This window comes from Camellia sinensis, chromosome 8 (assembly GCF_055761805.1).
Source record: "Camellia sinensis isolate YWXY chromosome 8, ASM5576180v1, whole genome shotgun sequence".
Taxonomy (NCBI): domain Eukaryota; kingdom Viridiplantae; phylum Streptophyta; class Magnoliopsida; order Ericales; family Theaceae; genus Camellia; species Camellia sinensis.
In genome coordinates this window covers 176,158,980-176,180,480 of record NC_138968.1, presented here as the reverse complement: position 1 = coordinate 176,180,480, position 21,501 = coordinate 176,158,980, and the positions used below count along the sequence as shown (strand labels likewise).

Sequence of the window (21,501 nt, the reverse complement as noted above, 5' to 3'; positions counted from 1 at the left end):
GCAGAAGACCCATATTCCTAGACCATCAGTGTTGATGGATCATCCCGCAAAGAAGACAGTAGGGCTGGTCTCATCCTCCCCGCCCCCGAGGGTGGGTATTTCAAGTGTGCCCTCCGTTTTCTGTTCGACGCGAGCAATAATGAGGCCGAATATGAGGCCTTGATAGTAGGTCTTCAACTAGCTAGAGACATTGGTATAAACCATATCCAAGTGTTCAGTGATTCCACTTGATCGTCGGGCAGATTACTGGGGAATTCGACGCAAAGGAAGACACGATGCGAGCCTGCAGGGACATTGCACTCCCTTTTGTTCGCCTTTTCAATACCTTCCAGATCAAACACATCTCTAGGTCAGAAAACTCCAAGGCAGACGAAATGGCCCAATTAGCCTTGGCTGACCAGTCAGACCTTAGCTATGGCATTCGCATTGAATACCTGACCTATCCGGCTACTTCGCCAAACCAGCAGGAGGTTCACTTCCTCCAAAATGAACTTATCCCATGGACTGCAGACATCCTTCTATTTTTGACACGTAGGGAGTTGCTAGACGATAAACAGCATGCCGCCAAAGTCAGAGCCCGGTCATCCAATTACATCCTCATTAGCGGCTTACTATACAAATGGGGATTCTCATGCCCATACCTCAGGTGTCTCAGTCCTGCTCAAGTAACCTATATGATGAGAGAAGTTCACGAGGGCATATGTGGAAATCATTCGAGTGCAAGGTCTCTGGCCCATAAAATCCTCCACACTGGCTACTTCTGGCCTACTCTCAACCAAGATGCCATAGAATTTGTGCTTAAGTGTGATAAATGCTAGCGCTTTGCCAACATCCCCCATGCTCCACTGATAGAACTGATTACACTCTGCAGTCCCTACCCCTTCACCAAGTGGGGCATCGACTTAGTTGGTCCATTGCCCACTGGTAGGCGCCAAACCAAGTTCGCTGTGGTTGCCATTGACTACTTCACTAAATGGGTGGAAGCGGAACCCCTCACTACAATCATTGAGCGAAACACCACCAAATTTATTTGGCAGGCGATTGTGTGCTGATTTGGAATCCCCCAAGCCATCGTTTCTGACAATGGCAAACAATTTGACAATGCCAAGTTTAAGAAATTCTGTGCAGAACTCCACATTAGACCATGTTTCTCTTCCCCGGGTCATCCCCAAGCTAATGGGCAAGTCAAAGTCACGAATTGCTTCCTCCTGAAGATTATCAAAACTAAGTTGGAAGCCGCTAAAGGACTCTGGGCTGAGAAACTACCGAACGTACTCCGGGCTTATTGGACGACCGCTGAACCTCTACTGGGGAGACCCTTTTTCGCCTGACATACAGTGCTAAGGCGGTCATCCCAGTGAAAATCGGCCTGCCGACCCCTTGGGTTTTGCACCCAGATCCAGAACTACACGAAAAATTGCGTCGGGTTGACTTAGACCTGATTGAAGAGCTCTGAAAGACAACTGCTGTCAGACAGGCGTCATATCAGCAAAAAATGAAAACACATTATAACCGCAAAGTTCAACCTCGAGAGTTCGCAGTGGGGGACCTAGTCTTGTGCAAAGCAACCCTTGCCACTAAAAATCCTGCCGAGGGCAAGCTGGCAGCCAAATAGGAAGGGCCTTATATTGTCAAGGGTAGACCCCACCCGGGGACTTACCGTCTCCAAGATATGGAAAGCAGAGACCTCCTCCATTCGTGGAATGCCGAGCACTTGAAGTGTTATTTCCAATGATGGTGTCCCCTGTTTTTCTATAATTCAATTGTTATCTGTTCTCCTTTGCCGATCTGTGCACTTGTTCATTTTTGTCCTCTCCATACACGATGTAAATTTTTGGTTCGACAGATTATGCTTTAATGATAACAATTTCATATCTCCATTTATTTGTGTTGTGTTTCAATTGCCTTTCAAGTCTCAGCCTAACTGAGCATGAAAAGCTCAGCTTGACTGAGTCAACCGAAGCCTCAGCTCGACTGAGCCCTCCAAGCCTCAGCCAAACTGAACATGAAGGGCTCAGCCAGACTGAGCATGATGAACTCAGTTAGTTTGAGTCAACCAAAGCCTCAATCCAACTGAGCCCTCTAAGCCTTAGCTAGACTGAGCACAGAGAGCTCAGTTAGACTGAGATCGAAAGACTCGGCCAGATTGAGTCAACACTAGTTTCATCTAGACAAGGTGCATAGTTACAATTAACCATAATTAGTCTTAGCCAGATTGATTTCAATCTCAATTCATGCTTGCCCAGTTTTTACCATTTATGCAAGTCAGGTTATTTGTCCATTTTTAACATTTTGAACTCTGTCCTTTTACACTCACAAACTTTACTTGTCCATTTTACTTATCCATTTTTACCACTTGAACTTTACTATTCAAAAAAAAAAAAAAAAAAAAAAAAACTAACTATATAATAAACAATAACAAGAAGTAGCTGAACTCGCCGTTTTATTAACAAACTTGTACTTGTATGCAATTCATTACAGAAATTACATGTACTTCAACCAAAAAAAAAAAAAACCAAAAACAAAACAATTTTATACATTTAATCCCCCTTGCTTGATGCGAGATCTTCCTCTTCAACCTCCTCATCTAAGAGGGTTTGGGCAACGTCGTGTTTTCCTACCTTCACGAGATTGATGTCCACATCTAGGAACATCTTTTGCGCCTTATACTTGAAGCTCATCCAGCTGTTGTCCCAGTACTAGCTCATTTCGTGCTTGTAGAAGTCAGACCGCTGAAAGCTTTGGATCACTTTTTCTTCACTCCTACCTTCAGCGGCCGCTCTTGACGGCCCAACACCCCATTCTCTCTCCTTCGCTAAGCTCCGAGTGACTGCGGCGTCAATGGCCATCTGGAATTCGGCGGACCCCTTAAATTGCTTCACAGTAGCCACACATAAATCGGGGTACGCCACCCTCTCAGATGCCAATTTGGCCCTCTCTTCTGCCAAGGCCTTCTCCAAGTCTGCAATTCGACCCTCTACTTCCTTCTTGTCTTTCATTGCCTGGTCACGAAGATCTTTGTTGTTTGCTAGGGCTTCCTCCAACCTTTCCTTGGCGGTGGTACAAGCTTCCTGGACTTCACCTATCTTCCTCTGCTCACCCGCTAACTCAAACTCTAGCGATATTGCCCTGTGACGCACCACTTCCAGTTCTGACTTGGTCACGGCGAGCTTGGCAGCAACACGATCTTCCAAGTAGCTCTGCACCACTGCCAGTACCTCCATCTTCTTTGCCGTCTGTGCATACTCCAGCCCCTTGGCACACGCGCTCTTCGTGGCTTTCCTCTAGCCCGCTGTCTCAACCATTAGGTTTTGCAGCTGCGCTTACACCCCTTCCAGCTAGGCCCTTAGCGGCTCTGCCTCCACCATCGTACGCCCTGCTTTGTTCATCTAGGCAGCTGCCAGGTCGCCGCCTCCATCTGCGTTGAGCATAACCCTCTCAGGAGGTCGGCCTCTGTTAATCGAGCTATCGATCGCACGGCCGTATCCTCCACCACCCCAATGAGATGGTCGGCTGCGACTCTGGCTTTCCTCATTCTTCTGCCGATTGACCAGCCACCGCGCGCACGTGGTACATGGTGGTCTTCAGCACGACACCCATCTCTGGCCTGCTCACCCTAACTTTCCCTCTACAAGACTTGGGGCCACTTCTACTATAGGCCCCATCTTGAGTAGTTGTGCCCTTTGCTTTGGCTCCACCGCGCCCATCCTTACTTAGACATTTGGGCCTATTAGTTCTTCCCCTACCACCCTTATCTCCCCCACCTCCACTTCTGGGGTTTCCTCCATCCTCCATTCCTTCATCTTGTTCAAAAGTAGATTCCTCTCACCCTCCTCCGCCGCCATTCTATTTTTCTTCTTCTTCTTTAACACTGCCTCCACCTTCTGTTTGCTCCTCTCCTTAAGCGGATCCACTAGGGGTGGCAGTGGCGCAAAGTCAGTCAGATCTTTGTCTCCCAACGGTTTGGGCCATGGCCGGACCCGCTCCCTCATCAGCAGTTTAGGCGTAGGCCCCAACTACGATTCCTTATATCTGTTTGCCTTGGCGAATGTTTTCTGCTCCCCTGCCTCCTGCGCCTTTCTCCTTGCCTCCAACTCCTCCCACGCAGGATCCTCCTTAGTTTGCTGCAGCCCCAGACTCAAGGTAAACATGGTTGAAGGTCGGATTAGGTCATCCCACTTCGCACCCTCCTTTTCCCTCCACTTCTTAACCCATTTCACCCTGTTCTTAACCACCACTTCTAGCCTTGGCTCCACTAACTTCGTAGGGACGTTCCACATTGTGCGAACCCCCCTCCCACCATTTGCTGATACATAGAACCACCTCGGTCTCCACCCATTCATCGATGATGGTAAGCTCGCCATTAGTCCTCGGTCCGCCACCGTTTGTAATGTCATCCACATTTCTTGTTGATCGGAGGCCTTGTAGCAAGAAAAGAATTCCTCCACTGTCATCGTTGCCCCCTCGGTCGCCTGTGGCCATGCGATCGCGCAGGCCATTAGTATTTTCCATGCGTTGGGCATCAGCTGCCCTAGCGTCACCTTCAATCGGTTCACTACATCCACCACTATTTGGGGGAGCGGCAGCCTCAGCCCCCCCCCCGGCAACGCTTCCTCGTACAACATAAATTCTGTCGGTCATGTATCCGACGCCCTCTCCTTAGACGTGGGCAACTTCAGCTCTATCTCCACCAAAATTTGGTACTTCCTTTGTACCTCCTCTAACTCCTCCGCCGTAAACGTAGACTTGTCGGCCTTGGTGTGCCAGTGGTCTGGTTCCACTTGGCTAATTGGTCTTGTGGGTATGATCATCGTCGATGAGCGAGCTCGCGCTGCTTACTCTGTCCCTTTTTCTTCTCGTCTCTCTACTCTATATTGTTCAGCCAACTCCACTGCATCGTCATCCTCCAATGCCTCTAGGCTCATGGCTAGCACTTCATCTAGAGCCATCTCCTCTACGTGTCTGCGTATCGCTTCGGACGCTGGCACAAGGAAGTTCGCAAAGTATTAGAGAGGCGTGTCACATGAAACAAATGAGTTCAACACTAGGATGTGTTGGTTTTTCGCGAAGAGGTAAGTAAAATGAATAACTCCAAATGCCCACGATTTGACTATATTCCAAGGATCGAGATTAAATTTCGCTAGTTTGAAAATTTTGAAAGTTTCCACCCCCGTCTTTTCCATGTCCTATATTAGTCCTAACCCGTCGCTTCTTGCTAACGCATTACCTCCTTTATCACTAGATCATGTCGCGTGTACAACCACGATTCACTACCTTTTTCCCTTTCCCTGTCTATTCCACTTCACATCACTACGTGTCTCGCTGCTCCTCGAGCCCCGCGCGCCGCCACTTTCTCTCTCAGTCCCCCTTCGCGATCGGCCTTAATCTCGGTCGGTCTTCTCAGTCGGTCCCCTTTTGCGGTCGGCCCTTTTGTCGGTTGGTCTTCTCGCTCGTTCCCCCTTCGCGATCGACCCTTCTCTCGGTCAGTCTTCTCGGTCGATCCCCTTTCGCGGTCGGCCCTCTTCTTGGTCGGTCTTTTCGCTCGGTTCCCCTTCGTGGTCGGCCCTCCTCTCGGTCGGTCTTCTCGCTCGGTCCCCCTTTTGCGGTCGGTCTTTCTCTCACTCGGCCACACACAATCCCCGTCTTCCTTCTTATTCCCTTCGTTGGATTGAAGCTGCACTTGGGAATGAGGAACTACTGACATCGGTGGGTCCATAGAGGCTTTTGGCCCACCACTGAGAGCCTAATTCACGGTTTAAGCACTAAAGCCTGACACTACTGAAACCCAACGTCGCACCAAGAACCAATGACATTTAAACACTTGTCAAGAGGAGAACCAGTTACGTAAGCTGACAAAGATCCTGCAGAGTTATTGCACCACACATCAGCCATTAATGAGGCCCCTGCGCATTAAATGTGATAATCCCTTCATGTCGGAATAGGCAACCTCACCATGAACAAGGCAAGCTAGAGCATAGACTTTCGGCCAACATGACAGGTTAGAGTGGACAAGGAAATGATGAACAAAGGATATAAGGAGGCTTTCAAGACACAAAAAATGTTAAGTTCCCTATCATTATTCTCTCTCTACTCGCCATTAACTTTTCTCCCTTCTAACTTGTTCGTCGGAGGGTCCGCTGGAGGACTCCCGTTCCCCACTGGGCATTCGTGCAAGTACCCTGATGGGTTTAGTGATCAGAGAACGGTGTTAGAAGCATGGGTCAGCCCGACCCGACCCGACCCCTAGGGATTAACAGTGTCATCAGTTTATTTTTTTAGATGGGAATTGGTTATTTGTAATTTATGCATTTGATCTTCCCATGATCACAGAAGAAAATTGATAAGGTAGGTGGATTATTGGACTGGCTGCTTATTAAGTTATCTAATTAAGCACTTTATTAGAAGTGAAGTACGTTAAGTATAAAACTCTATCACCTAAGAAATTTTTGTAGTTCAATAGGGTATCATGTAATCTTTCATCAATGACAAATGTATATGTCATTCCTAAACACTCAACATAAATATAATGGATCATACTGTCAAAGTTAATCACAATAGTAGAAGGTACCACATAACATATACCCCATCTGCATACAAAAATTACCCTATTACCTAAACCCAAACTCCTCGTGACATTGGGGGTGCTTGGTGCAGCTGTTAAAATAAATTATAAATTATAATTTAAAGGATCATAGATTATGGCTTTAATCAGAAGTTATTTAATCTTATTGGTACAACTGTTAGATTATAGATTTAGAGTAATGCTAGATATCCCAAAAATTCTATCAAATGTCTCACACATAGGTCACACACCTATGTGAGATATGGATCCCACACCTCTGTGAGACATTTAGTAGAATTTTTGGATCTCTAGCATTACTCTAAATCTATTCTACACGTATGTGTGACATTTGATAGAATTTTTGAGATCTCTAAAATTTTGAATAAATTTAAGTTGCTGAATAATATTTGATAAATAAATTATGAAATAACTTTTTGAATTAACTTTTATTGTTTGTCGTTCACTAGTAGTTTACATTTCTCATAAAAAAAAAATAATAATCTATAATCCATTTGTTTTTTTTTTTAATTTTTTCATTTATTATATTCTTTTAAAACAAATAAACAAATTTAAGTGTATAATCATAAATTAACATGTCCACAATAGAAACTGATAATTATAAGTAGGGAGTCAGCAGCTTCTCATAATTAGTTTTTTTGAATTAAAATAAATTGTTAAAATAAAAAATTATTTGAAATAAGTTTAATCAAATAGTTCAAAATAGCTTTTCCAAAGCTAGAATCTACAAGTTGGCCAAAATAAGCCACACCAAACACCCCCATAAATATTATTTGTTTGACAAATAAGAAAAAATACTTTTAAAAAAGTGCAAAAATATCGAAAAATGTTTTGAAATTCATAAAAAATGTATTAAATTTAGTGATAAGTATCTCGAAATCTACATATTTTGTGTCATTTTTTTTTTTTGCCCTAAGACTACTTGGTAGCAAGACCTTAAAAATAATTGTAATTTAAATTCAAATAATATAAGATCAAGAGTAGAGTTTGTGATTGAGACATTTCTTTATTTAATGTGATATTTAAATTTGAAGTTTATTACTGTTCTACAATTTCTCATCAATTGTAAAAAGAAAAAAACTCAAATAATTTTTTTTTAAAAATTTTTTTAGGAGAAAAATAATTTAGAACTTCATCCAAGCCACTATTGAAACCTTTTTTTTCCTCACATGAGTCGGTAATAAATAGAAACTTGTAATATTTGTGTGAAGTAATTAAATCCTAAATCCAAAATACAGCATATTCGAATCAATCCTGAAAAATATTCCTTTAAATTGACTTGCATGAATAATTGAACAAAAAATAATAAGAAATTCGGTAGAGATTGGACTTTATGGAGTCTTTTTTCACGCCTTTTGTTGTACAACTTTGCAAGTTGTAGCTCTTAATCAAGCTTTCATTTTTCGACTTGTTATAAAAAATAAATAAAATTGATAAGTTGAGTCAATTATTGCACGCAGGCTTATTTGGCCACAATCAACTTATCAGCAGCCCATTTTAGAAAAATAAATGATAATAAGAAAATTAAAATTATATTTAATTTTTTTTATTACCATGATTAGAGGGATTTTACTGAAAAAACAAAGGGTGTTTGGGGTATATTAAAAAATTACACTTATTTATCTTTTTTATATGTTTTGAGTGCATATTACTCCTTTATTTTTTAATACATTTTTTCGTAAAAAATTAAAAATTTATATTTATTTAAATCATTTCAAACAATTCTTTAATTCATATTTAATTTTTCATTTTTTAACCTAAAATCAAATTGTTGATTCGCGCATTTCGAAACATGTAACATGCGGGATTGAGCCATTGTCCTTTTTTTTTTTTTTCTTTTTTGGCGTGTATGTACAATCAATAAATTTTTATTTCTTTTTTTAAAGTTTTATTTTGCCTTACCTACATTTAAACCTTTATATATATATATATATATATATATATCAAAAATGCTTTAGAGTTTAGACCACTAATTAGTGGTGGCTCTAATGTTTTTGTGCCTTGTTTTTTTTTTTTTTTCAATTGTCACCTCACTAGTGGTGGTATTAGTGATTTTTTTTTCAATTGCCACCTCACTAGTGGTGGTATTAGTGATGGTAAATTAGTGGTCTATAGCATTGCTCTATATATATATTGTACTTTAGTAATTTGTTGAGCAAAATTTAAATTTTGTAAAAATTTCAAATTCTTACTAAGGTGTTTTAATCTATCCCCTTCCATCACTCAAACTGTAAAACTACATAATTCCATATTCGAGGTGGTTATTACTGTTAGCTCTACGTTCATCATAAGCTAGCACCATTGCATTTTTTACACTTCTAAAAAATATGAGTTTTGTGGGTGTTGGTTTCTGACAACACAATTAAAGGGAGAATTCAACTGGAAAGCACTGGTAGAATAAATTAAGTTCGAACAACCTGCCACAGAAGGATAAGAATTCGGCAGTAGTTCGTCCACTCGGGAGCACTCCAATGATCAAGTCAGTAAATAAATATCTCTCAAAGATAGCAAATTGTGCTTAAACTTATAAGAAAGAACTTATTGTTCGTAGTATATCACATCTACCTCAGATCCATGAGGGTGCCCTACCTTTATAGCCAACACTCACCTGATCCTTGTAGAGGCCCAACTTCAATGAATTCAGGCTTAATGCTCATCTTGGACTCTTAATCTAGATAGAGATAAACTTCTTAAGTGCTTTATCTTTATCCAGACTACGATTCGCCCTATTCTAAGATTCTTGTCCATTATCTGCTCATCTCATCTCCACAAACAACTTTGGCCTAGCCGAGATCACCTCGATGTCAGGACCAAGCCACGTGGTACCTCGGCTGATCATTCGGTGTCACTTTTTGCCACATGTTGTCATTCACAAAATACTTCCCCACAGGTTTATATTATTTTACATTAAAAAATATTTTAGAGTGTGGAACAATGAAAACATAAATAGAATTTGTTGAACCAAGAATATTGACTAAGTTGAGTTTTTTTGGAAGTATATGTGACATTGTCTAGCCAAGTTTTATTGCCCAATTGAAAGGGCAATATTGAGGGCCCTTAGAAGAAATAACAAATATAACATCAAGTTAACTCTTGTCAAATGTTATATTTGCCATTAAAATTGACGTGGGTGACTCAAATTATTCAAATGTTGTCTACATCCATCACCCTTGCTCCCTTAAAAGAAGTTAAAAATAAGAAAGTAAAATAGAATTTGTCGAACCAACAATATTGACTAAGTTGAGTATTTTTGGAAGTATATGTGACATTGTCTAACCAAATTTTCTTGCCCAATATTGAGGGCCCTTAGAAGAAATAAGCAAACATAACATCAAGTTAACCCTTGTATTTGTCATTAGAATTGACCTGGGTGACTCAAATTGTTCAAATATTGTCTACATCCATCACCCTTGCTCCCTCAAAAGAAATTAAAAATAAATAAGTAAATAGTACCAATGTTGAGAGAAGATTTTTTTTTTATAATTTATTTAAAAGAAATATTTATTAATTTATTTTTTTAGATGGGAATTGATTATCTGTAATTTATGCATTTGATCTTCCCTTGATCACGGAAGAAAATTGATAAGTTAGGTGAATTATTGGGCCGGCTGCTTATTAAGTTGCCTAATTAAGCACTTTATTACAAAGTGAAGTACGTCAAGGATAAGACGCTATCACCTAAGAAATTTTTGTATTTGGTTATCACATGATATTATCTTTTATCAATAATAAATGTATATGTCATTCTTAAACACTCAACATAAATATAAGGATAAGGGGTCACTGCTATGCGTGAAGTACATCAGTGACTGTGGTGCCTCCATTTGAGGTGTATTATGATTTTATTTTTATGATCCAAACCGTTCATTTTGTAGGGTTTGTTGAGTACTTCATGCCTACCAAAAATCATATTAATCAGATATCAAAAACTATATGATCGAATTGCATATTATTTATGTTATTTCTCAAAATAAAACTTATTATTTATTTTTTTGGTTATCGATCATATAGTTGTTGATATCCGATTAATATGATTTTTGATAGGCATGAAGTACTCAACAAACCCTGCAAAATGGACGGTTTGAATCATAAAAATAAGGCCATAATGCACCTCAAATGGAGGCACCACAGTCACTGCTGTGCTTCACGCACAGCAGTGACCCCTTATCCTAAATATAATGAATCATCTGTTAAAGTCAGTCACAATAGTAGAAAGTATCACATAATATATACCCTATTTGCATACAAAAATGACCCTATTACCTAAACCCAAATTCCTCGTGACATAAGGGGTGTTTGGTGCAACTGTTAAAACAAATTACAAATTATAATTTAAAGGATTATAGATTATGATTTTAATTAGAAGTTGTTTAATCTAATTGGTACAACTATTAGATTATAGATTTAGAGTAATACTAGAAACTCCAAAAATTTTACCAAATGTCTCACACATAGGTCCCACACCTATGTGAGATATGGACCCTACACTTATGTGAGACATTTGGTAGAATTCTTGGGTCTCTAACATTACTCTAAATCTATTCTATACATATATGAGACATTTGATAGAATTTTTGAGATCTCTAGAATTTTTAATAAATTTAAGTTACTGAATAATGTTTGATAAATAAATTATGAAATAAATTTTTGAATTAACTTTTATTGTTTGTCGTTCACTAATAGTTTACATTTCTCATAAAAAATAATAATAATAATCTATAGTCCATTTGGTTTTTTATTTTATTTTTATTATATATATATTTTTTTAAAAATAAACAAATAAACAAATCTAAGTATATAATCATAAATTAACATGTCTACAACAGAAACTGATAATTATCAGTAGGGAGTGAGCAGCTTCTTATAATTAGTTTTTTTGATTTAAAATAATTTGTTAAAATAAAAAACTATTTGAAATAAGTTTAATCAAATAGTTCAAAATAGATTTTCCAAAGCTAGAATTTACAAGTTGGCCAAAATAAGCCACACCAAATACCCTCATAAATATTATTTGTTTGACAAATAAGAAAAAATACTTTAAAATGGTGCAAAAATATCGAAAAATGTTTTGAAATTCATGAAAAATGTATTAAATTTAGTGATAAGTATCTCGAAATCTACATATTTTGTGTCATTTTTTTTTTTTTTGCCCTAAGACTGCTTGGTAGCAAGACCTTAAAAATAATTGTAAATAAAATTCAAATAATATAAGATCAAGAGTAGAATTTGTGATTGAGACGCTTCTTTATTTAATGTGATATTTAAATTTGAAGTTTATGATTGTACTACAATTTCTCATCAATTGTAAAAAGAAAAAACTCAAATATTTTTTTAAAAACTTTTTAGGAGTAAAATAATTTAGAACTTCATCCAAGCCACTATTGAAACCTTTTTTTTCCTCACATGAGTCGGTAATAAATAGAAACTTGTATTATTTGTGTGAAGTAATTAAATCCTAAATCCAAAATACAGCATATTCGAATCAATCCTGAAAAATATTCCTTTAAATTGGCTTGCATGAATAATTGAACAAAAAAAAAAAAAAGAAATTAGGTAGAGATTGGACTTTATCTTTTTCACGCCTTTTGGTGTACAACTTTGCAAGTTGTAGCTCTTAATCAAGCTTTCATTTTTTGACTAATTATAAAAAAGAAATTGATAAGTTGAGTCAATTATTGCACGCATGGCTTATTTTGCCACAATCAACTTATCAGCAGTCCACTTTAGAAAAATAAATGATAATAAGAAATTTAAAATTATATTTAATTTTTTTTAATTATCATGATTAGAGGGATTTTACTGAAAAAACAAAAGGTGTTTGGGATATATTAAAAAATTGTACTTATTTATCTTTTTTGTATTTTTTGAGTGCATATTACTCCTCTATTTTTTTTTTATATTTTTTCGTAATAAATTAAAAATATATATTTATTTAAATCATTTCAAATAACCTTTAAATTCGTATTTAATTTTTCATTTTTTAACCTAAAATTAAATTGTTGATTCGCGCATTTCGGAGCATGTAACATGCGGGATTGAGCCATTGTCTCCGGCATTGAAAAAAATAAGAATAAATGCAACTTCCTATCATTAATCAAAATTACATATTCTAAAGTTACAGATTCTATGGCAATCTAAAAAAAAAAAAAAAGTTACAGATTCTATACTTTGACTATCATTAATCAAGATTTGAAAAAGATATTAAAAAAATAACTTGACATGTTGAGATCTATTTTGATATATATATATATATATATATGGATAACTTACACCTTGCACCCTTATATTTTGTGCTAAATTTCACTTTGATTTTTACACATAAAATCATGACAGTTAACCTCTGCACTTCTGGTCAAATTTCACTTTAGTCACTTCACATGAAATTGTAACAATCAATCCTCTATATTTTAAGTCAAATCTTACTTTGGTCCCTATATAAGTGCTAGTGTCCTGTTTTGTTATTCAATTGTTTAAATCTTTAACAGAATCTAGTTATGTGATAAAATGTGACTACGACATAAGGATAAGAAAGGAAAATCATTTACAATCTTCACCAATGCACATTTTATCTTAAAATTTAGATCAAAATATGACTGTATTAAGCTAAAAACAAAACGCAGATTGTGAACAATTAAAAGATGAATTAGGGTTTTCCAAAAATTAAAATCACGAAATTTTATTTTTTATGGTAACACAATCTTCTGTTTATTCATCTTTTTTTTTTCTTTTATTTCTTTGTCATATTTTTTTATTTTAAAATTTCTATTTTTTTTCCTTTTCATCCAAATTTTTATCACACGAACACACACACATATATTGTATTATATAACTCTCATGCACTTATCACGTAAGATAAAATGTATTGGTGGAAAACATGGATGATTTTCCTCTTTTATCCTCATTTTGTAGTCACATTTTTGTCACATGACTAGATTTTGTTAAAGATTTAAAAATAAAGTAACAAAAGAGAGACATTGACACTTGTGTAGAGATCAAAGTAAAATTTGAGTAAAAATGCAGGGAGTTGACTGTCACGATTTTATGTTTAGAGACCAAAGTGGGATTTAACCATAAGTGCATGGGTTAATTGTCATGATTTCATATATAAGGGCTAAAATGAGATTTGATGCAAAATTTAAGAGTGTAAAGTGTAACTTACCCTATATATATATATATATATATATAATTGAGTTTAGATCCTCTTCAATTGAATATCTCATGAGAAGGGTGTTCATGAGTTTCGTGGGCTAAACTATGGTCTTTATCCGGATTATCTAAGTCAATCATTTTATAAAACCCTTCGATTATAATTTTATGCAAAAAATTAAGTGAATTAGAAAAACATATTTACGTGATCAGTTAACATTTATCTTCAAAAAATAGACAACTCATTCTCAAAATTGTACTTGTTTCATTTTAAAGAAAATATAAATATGACATAATTATGTAATTACGATTGTATGATTGACTTAATTTTTTGTATAAATAATTTACTTTATGAACTCTATAACATCAATAGTCTAAATCATGAAGGTGAGACTAGTGATTAAGATGACGAAATCTAACACACCACCCTCCAGTTGAGATGTGAAACCTGACTTTATTTTTTTTAATAAAAGCATGGTGACATTGTCTGTGCACGTTGGAGATCCAAAGTCCAAATATATATATATATATATTTATTTTTATTTTTATATGTCATCACCTTGTTTAAAAAACAACCAAAAATGACCAAACTTTAATAATACATCATATAAAAATGGTGGGAGGTAATGGTGTGAGGGAAACTTTTATGCAATGTTTTAGATGTCATGTGTGTGTGACAGTTTTACCAACCAGTTTGGCTGTGTGATTTGTTGCAATCAAATATAGGCCCTGTTTGGTAGAGCTGTGGGAAAGTGCTTATAGCTTATGCCTAAACAGCTTATAGCTTATAACTTTCAGCTTAAGCTGATTTCCAGCTTATTCTTAAAGCATCTCCTGCCCCACTTAAAGAATAAGCTGTTTTCTGACTTCCACAAAGCTATAAGCTATAAGCTATAAGCTAAACCAAACACATCAAAATAACTTAAATTAAGCTGAAAGCTGAAATAAGCTGAAATTAAGCTGTACCAGGGCCATAGTAGCCAACAATTGAGATAGTGCCTTTGATCCAAGTGACTCCGATAAATGTAATTTTTTTATCCAAGTCACTACCCCAAAAATTAGTTTTTTTGGCTAAAAAAATTAAAAGTCAACTTTTTACAAATTTCTCAAAACACCACAATATAATATCACAAGTGACTCACACAGTTATGTGCATGGATTAATTTTAATACCATTTATAATGTCTTATCACTTTCCGGCTCTAGTAGTAGTAATCTATAGAAAGTGGATTTACTATGAAATTTTTTAATGTAAGATAGGATTGTTACATTTTTAAAGAGTGCCTATTATAATGTTTCCTAAACCCACAATTTACTGAATGAGAAAAAAATTTGTTATATCACTGGAACTTTTAAGTGAAACTATTCACTTGTTATATGTTTTTTTTTATTTATTTTTTTATGGTGAGTTTGATTATTATTTAAATATAATACGTCCTTCATGTATACTTGATGTTTATTATTTTAGTATAAATAAAGGATAAACTAAAATGGTGAAATGTATTTAGTGATAATATTATTTTAATAAAAAAATATATATGTCAGTCAAAGAATAAATTTTATATTTTTTACCGTATCTTCCGTAAATCCACACAATATCTATATAATGTTTGTTGTCTACATGCATGAATCAAAAAGAAGAAGAAGAAATCTATTGGTGATGATTAAGGGTCTTAAAAAAAAAGAAATTCAGTGACACCCATAAAATCATATGATTTGGTATAGATCTTGAGGGAACGGTTTGATTCCAGTTCTAATAAATTAAGAATTATTGATTATGATTTGGTTCACAAATTAAAACTCACTCAAAAAACCCATTTAAACCGATTGGAACCATTCCCTATTCTTTATTTATAGGAGTGTTACCCATTTTATTTATTTTCAATTTCACTGATTTCCTAAAACCTCAATCTCATTCTCACGTCAATGAAGTCTTTCTATCTATAATAAAATATATCCATTACATCATTTAAGAATTGTGAAATTTACAAATCTAGAGTCCTTTAATTGAGAATTGTACCCCGCTTGATTTTATTTAATGGGATTTTTTTTTATTAACTTTGAGGAATACATTGAGAAAAAAAAGGATTATGAAAAAAAGACTTCATCACTTAAAAGAAAATTTCAAAAATATTTTTCTAAATATCTTAAATTAAATAATTTCATTATTTTTTTTACATTGAAAAGTTTTATTCTAACTTTTATTTTCCTTGTATATCTATTCTAACAGCACTGATTCAATACTCTAAATTTGCATCACTAATGTTAGCTCTAATGAGCTGACAGTGCAAGAAATTAAAAAAAAAGAAGCTAAACTATCACATCAATGGTGGGTCTACATCAGCGCCACATTCCGAAGCATTTTTGCTATTCTAATAAGTAATATATAATTTATTGTGTTCCCTATTGGATCACTTCGGCAGAGGAGAATATTTATTTGAAAAATGTTGAAGACTCCTAATTTAGGAACTCTTGAAGAGCTCTAATTGGTAGGACCCACCTCCTGATGTGATGTTTATTTATTTATTTATTTTTTTCTTGTCACTGCCAGCTTAGCTCATTAGAGTTGGCAGTAGTACTACTGATTTAGTGGGTCTAAATCAAAACCCTATTTATTTTGTTGGGCTTTTACACATAAAGAAGTTTTATTTTTGAGTGAAGAGCCACTGTTCAAGCGGCCGAAGTTGGGTATTTTAAGAAGGCCCAGCCCAACGTTAACGGGCCCTTTAAAATTGAAAGAGTCTACAAGCGAATTCGTTCCCGCGTTTTCAATGTGCAAACCCCTCAAACTTCACCATCTTCTCTGCAACCTCCCTCCAAGGCATGAATCTCTCTCTATCTCTGTCTCTCTCTTCTATTGAAAAACAATGGAAATCGGGTACGAACTTTGACCTAATTGCATGGTGTTCTTTTGAAGATCTCATTCCTCTTGATCTGCTAGGGTTTTAATGTTCGTTGCTATTTTGGTTGTTGTTTAATCTACTCTTAAGATCTTGTTGTTTCGTTATCTTTGATTCTTCTGTGTTACGTGGTTCATCAATTAGAATTGTGTTGATCTGATTTTTTGTGTGTGTTAATTTCTCTAATTTGTTATTAGGTACAGAAATTCATGGCTTATTAGTACTCGAAATTTGAAAATTTCTAGTACGGTTTGAATCTTATTGTGAAAATCTGATGGTAATTGAATTCATCTAATTGCACATTGTCATTGTTGCAAGATTTATTGAGAACTGACTAACTCCTGTTGTCTCTGAACTTTTTGGTAGTCTTAGAATCAGAATTTTCTGATTACTTTCTACTGCTTTTGAATCATATTTTGAACATATGAAGCTAGTTTGATTCATATTTTGAACTAGGTTTGATTCAATTATGTGAAGCTAGTTTGATTCTTTGATGATAATGTCTTGGATCACATCATTCCTAATATTTTGTTGAGTTTTCCTTCAATTTAATTTACTTCAAATTGTTTATGAACATATAGATATTTTAACATAATGTGTATATTATGTTGTGGCAATTATTGTTTTGCATTTGCAAACCAAAACAATTTAATTTTTTATTTATTTATAAAAATGTGTTAATATGAATAAGATTGTATTTTTTTGTAATTTAACTAGTGAAAAATAGAGAGTATGGTTGGAGTTGCTATTAGACATAGTTATTTGATTTGGTGGGTCTTTGACAAAAATGTTTTGTTTTTTTGAAGGAATTTTTTGACAAATATTGAAGAGAATAAAATTCTGAGGGCGAGCGCCTCACTCGCCTAAGGGATGGGCCAGCACTGGTGATGGGACATAGGGCAAACAAAATTTTTGAGATAAAGGCTCTCATGCCGTCGACTCTTGAGGTATATGTAAGCTTTTTCTATTGTCCTTTTCACTTGCACCATTTGTATAGATGATGCAATCATTTGGACTATTTGGAGAACAATAAATGATATTGTTGTTGAAATTTTTAAGCTTAGAGTGGTATCATGGCTTAAACTTCATGCTAATTGTTTTTTTGATATTCGATAATTGACTTCATTTATCATCTTGATGGCATCAAATCTGCAAAATTCTGGGTTGGGAGGTGTTTTCTTGGATGCTGGGGGAGGAGGTTGTGACTTTTTTTACCCCCTTTTCCCAAGCATATGCTCGCTTGGTAGTGCTCTTGCTGATTTGGCAGGGCTGCATTTAGCTTTGTTTCTGGTTTTTGGTTCTACTTCTTGTACCATGGATTACATCTATGACAATTTTCTTTGTTGATAAGAAAACTAAAAACTAAATTAAGTTTTACATGCATACCAAAATAAAAAACACCAATAATGACAAAAGTACATTTTTAGCAAGCATACAAAAACTTGTGGTGATCCACGCAACAATTTATTACTCAAATTCAGGTCAAAAGTTGGAAGAAAGACACTTCGTGAAAGTGAAAAGAAAAAAGAAAAAAGAATAGAATGGAAAATTCCTCACCATTATTCCATTTATTGGTGACATGAGAACTAAATTTCGAAACAAAAACCAGTGGCCTTGACTAGTGATTTGGCACCTTTATATAACCCAAATGTGTCGAGTTTTCAGATTTAGAAAGGGTCATTAGATCATAAGCAATCCAACACCTGGATGTCTCTTGGTGATAGAAATAGCCCATACAATTGCAGTCCTTTGAACATTTCTTCCCACAGTCATCCAACATCATGGGTCCATCTCCCGTGGTGTAGGTGCTCATGAAGTGGTCAACCCCTTCAAGTTTGTAGTAGTGAAAATAATTTTGCCTACAAGATGTAGATGACACCTTCAAGGCTTCACAATCCTTGCTCCAACCCATCAACCCTTGGGATAGTGGGCAAGCAACACATTGGGAGGACTCACAAAGCCCAAACTTTCCACACCTCTCCGGCAGTTGGCACTCGCTGTCATGGCCCATATCTCTATCGAATAGAGCATAGGTCACCTCCCATGCACCCCAATCCACCTTGTCATAGTAAGTGTAAAACCTAAGGTTTCCGTCAATCCCCAACCGGAGCAACGTTAATGTGCTGTTGTATTTGGGCCTAGCCAAAAGAGGGATGGATCGGTCTAACGTGTTAGTTACATAGTATTCTAAATTTAAATCATAGGCATAACCCTCAACGGTGTCTGGGGTACAAGTCAACGTCACATTTTCTATGGTACCCTTGCTAATGCTAATATACCATCCAGAAGATGAAAAATAGAGCAATGGCTTAGGGGAATTATTGCTCGTATAGTACATGGCCATCCTTTTGGGCTCTAACACAAAGGTATAAGGCCCATTTGAGTTGTCTTGAGCAGAAGCCCGACTCACAAGTTTGGAGGGTCCTCCAACCCGAAGAGACTGGCCCACTAAGAGGGTGTCAGTTGGGTAATCAAAGCTTTGCCATACAAAATTTCCCCTGGAGTCATGAAGGACCATATTACCATTTGGAAGCAACTTGAAGCCAACCACCCCTTTGTTGGCAGTGTCAGTTTGCCACGCAACCTGGCCGTCAGCATCAGCCAGGACCAGGTTTCCGTCCGTCCCGAAGGTTAGGGCTGCGTTTTCACGAACCGGGTTGCCGCGGTTGGCTTCCCACACCCAACGGAAGAGAGACTCAGACCGGACCAAGCCCATACGTAAAGCTAGGGTGAAGGCATTAGGGGTGGTGTTGTAGAAGCAAAGTTGGAAGGGAGAGCTGAAAACATCAAGAGTACGGTAACTCCCGTCATACTCGACTATGTAATCTCCAAATGGTCCTGCGTTGACAAACTTGAATGTGCTTGAGGCAGGAACAGTGGCTTGTGAAAGGGAAGAAAGTGTTTGGACCAAGAGAAAGAGATGGAGAAAAGAAAGAGTGAATGGATAAGAAGATGACATATTGGATGTTTGTGTTTGATGTGGTGGTGTGAGCTTTGGGTTGGTGCTTCCAAATTTAAAGAAGATGAGGAAGGGTAAGTTTGTAATTTCCTTCATTCTAATACTTTATTTATTGTACAGTTCCTCTTTGTATTGCATTATAGGGGTCGGTGGGTCATAGAAGGCGGCTTTATAACTGGTTCCTTCATTGTTATTATTATCAGTGTGCTTTCTTGCCACTTGCTGTCGTCCTCAAAAGATGTGTAAAAACTGCTTCCACATTTTTTTTTAATCTAATAATTTGGTAAAAAATTTTAAAATATAAAAATTTCACAACAGGATTGTACAATTGAAAATGTAATAAAATCACATCAAATAGAATCACAAAAATTATAAAAATTAAAGTTTTTATGCCCACTAAAATATTAACACTCTATCGTTACATATTTTAATTTTTGTAAATCTTATGAAAAAAAACAACTTATACAATATTTCTTATACGTATCACTCGTAATGTGTTGTCCGTTTACTTATTTTTGTTATTTAGCAAATTTTTCTTTTTCATATTTTTTTTTTTTGACAAAGACTAAACATAAATTGTATTTCAAGTTTAAGAAAATGTTCGGAAAAACACATTGAAGTGAGTTGTGTGTTTATGTGTTGAGAATAAGAGTGACTCAACTGAGAATTACATCCCCATCTCCATTTTGGGAGGATCACTTTGGATGCATAGAATTATTTATGTTAATATTTTTCTTTATATTATAAAAAATATCTAAAACATTAAATGTAGCTTGGAATTTTGTTAACATGGCTTTTTTTTTTTTTTTTTTTGCTTTTTTAGTTAAAATAGTTGATAAATACAAAATAAATTAAAATAATCAATAAAATAAAATGTCATATATATATATATATATATATATATTTTGATTCAAGTGAAAAGGAGAACAAAGTAAGAGAGTTTTAGTACAAACAAGTAATCAAACAGAGGGCATCAGCCCCTAGTTAAACTAGCAGAAACCATGTCTGCAATTAGAAAAGAAGAAATTGAATTGGTTGACTCCAATATTGGCAAGTACATTTGCACATTGATTTTGCTTCTCTGAGGATATATTGGACGCTACACTTGCATCTCTTCGGCATGAAATTAGCATCCTTAATCAGAGCTCGGTAAGGAGATGATTTTTCAGCTCTATCCTGAATTAGTTCCATCCTAAAATGTAATATTTAAATTATAATCATTTTATTTTTTTTTACAATATCAAATCAACTTAAAAAAAAAGTTAATTATCATTTTAAATATAATTTTTTAAAATTAAATTAAAATAATCAAATAATTAATAAAATTAATTAAAATAGTCAAATTTTCAAATGGCGCCACTGCAAGTCCAAAAAAGATGACTCCAAGCCTCCAATAGTAATCTAGAATGTGATTCCCTGTATTATTTTCGCTGGCTAGCTTAGCCTTTTCCTTATCTACTTATCATATATGTATATATTTCTGTACATGAACCAAGGTACTAAACCCAAAAACATTGTATATGACCTGATCATATAATTATTTATATTTTATTAAATTAAATTTTTACTTAAATAATTTATTAAATAAATATAATAAAATAAATCAGTATGACAAAATCAATAGTCTAGATTATAAAAGTAAACTAAGGTGAGCCTTGAGATATAGGGTTATTTAACTCATAAAAATTGTTTAACTCGAGACGTTCTCACCTATTTGAGCGGTTTTGTAAAATTGTTACGTTAGAGTCGGATGTGGGTAAGGATTTTTTTATTTTACGAGTTGCGGGTTGATAGTAGGTTCTATCTGCACCCGCACTCACTTGCCCGTATTTATATAAATTATTTAGCTTATATCTTTTTTGCAGAGTGAATGCGAGTCAATTGACTGATCCTAGTCAGGGTTGGCCTTGGGCATAG

At 35.6% G+C, this 21,501-nt stretch overlaps 1 protein-coding gene and 1 long non-coding RNA gene across 2 annotated transcripts; one reads left to right on the top strand and one right to left on the bottom strand.

The window, feature by feature from the left end:
• The first annotated feature begins 16,481 nt into the window (after nt 1-16,481).
• Nucleotides 16,482-17,757, top strand: LOC145797334 (uncharacterized). The gene is made up of 2 exons (XR_014338747.1): nt 16,482-16,603; nt 17,432-17,757. It is a non-coding gene; the product is annotated as an uncharacterized LOC145797334 (long non-coding RNA).
• A 301-nt stretch (nt 17,758-18,058) lies between these two features.
• On the bottom strand, nt 18,059-19,793 carry LOC114262821 (epidermis-specific secreted glycoprotein EP1). Its single transcript, XM_028203238.2, has one exon. The coding sequence runs from the start codon at nt 19,678-19,680 to the stop codon at nt 18,244-18,246; it is 1,437 nt and encodes a 478-aa protein (XP_028059039.2). The 5' UTR covers nt 19,681-19,793; the 3' UTR covers nt 18,059-18,243.
• Nucleotides 19,794-21,501: the final 1,708 nt, after the last annotated feature.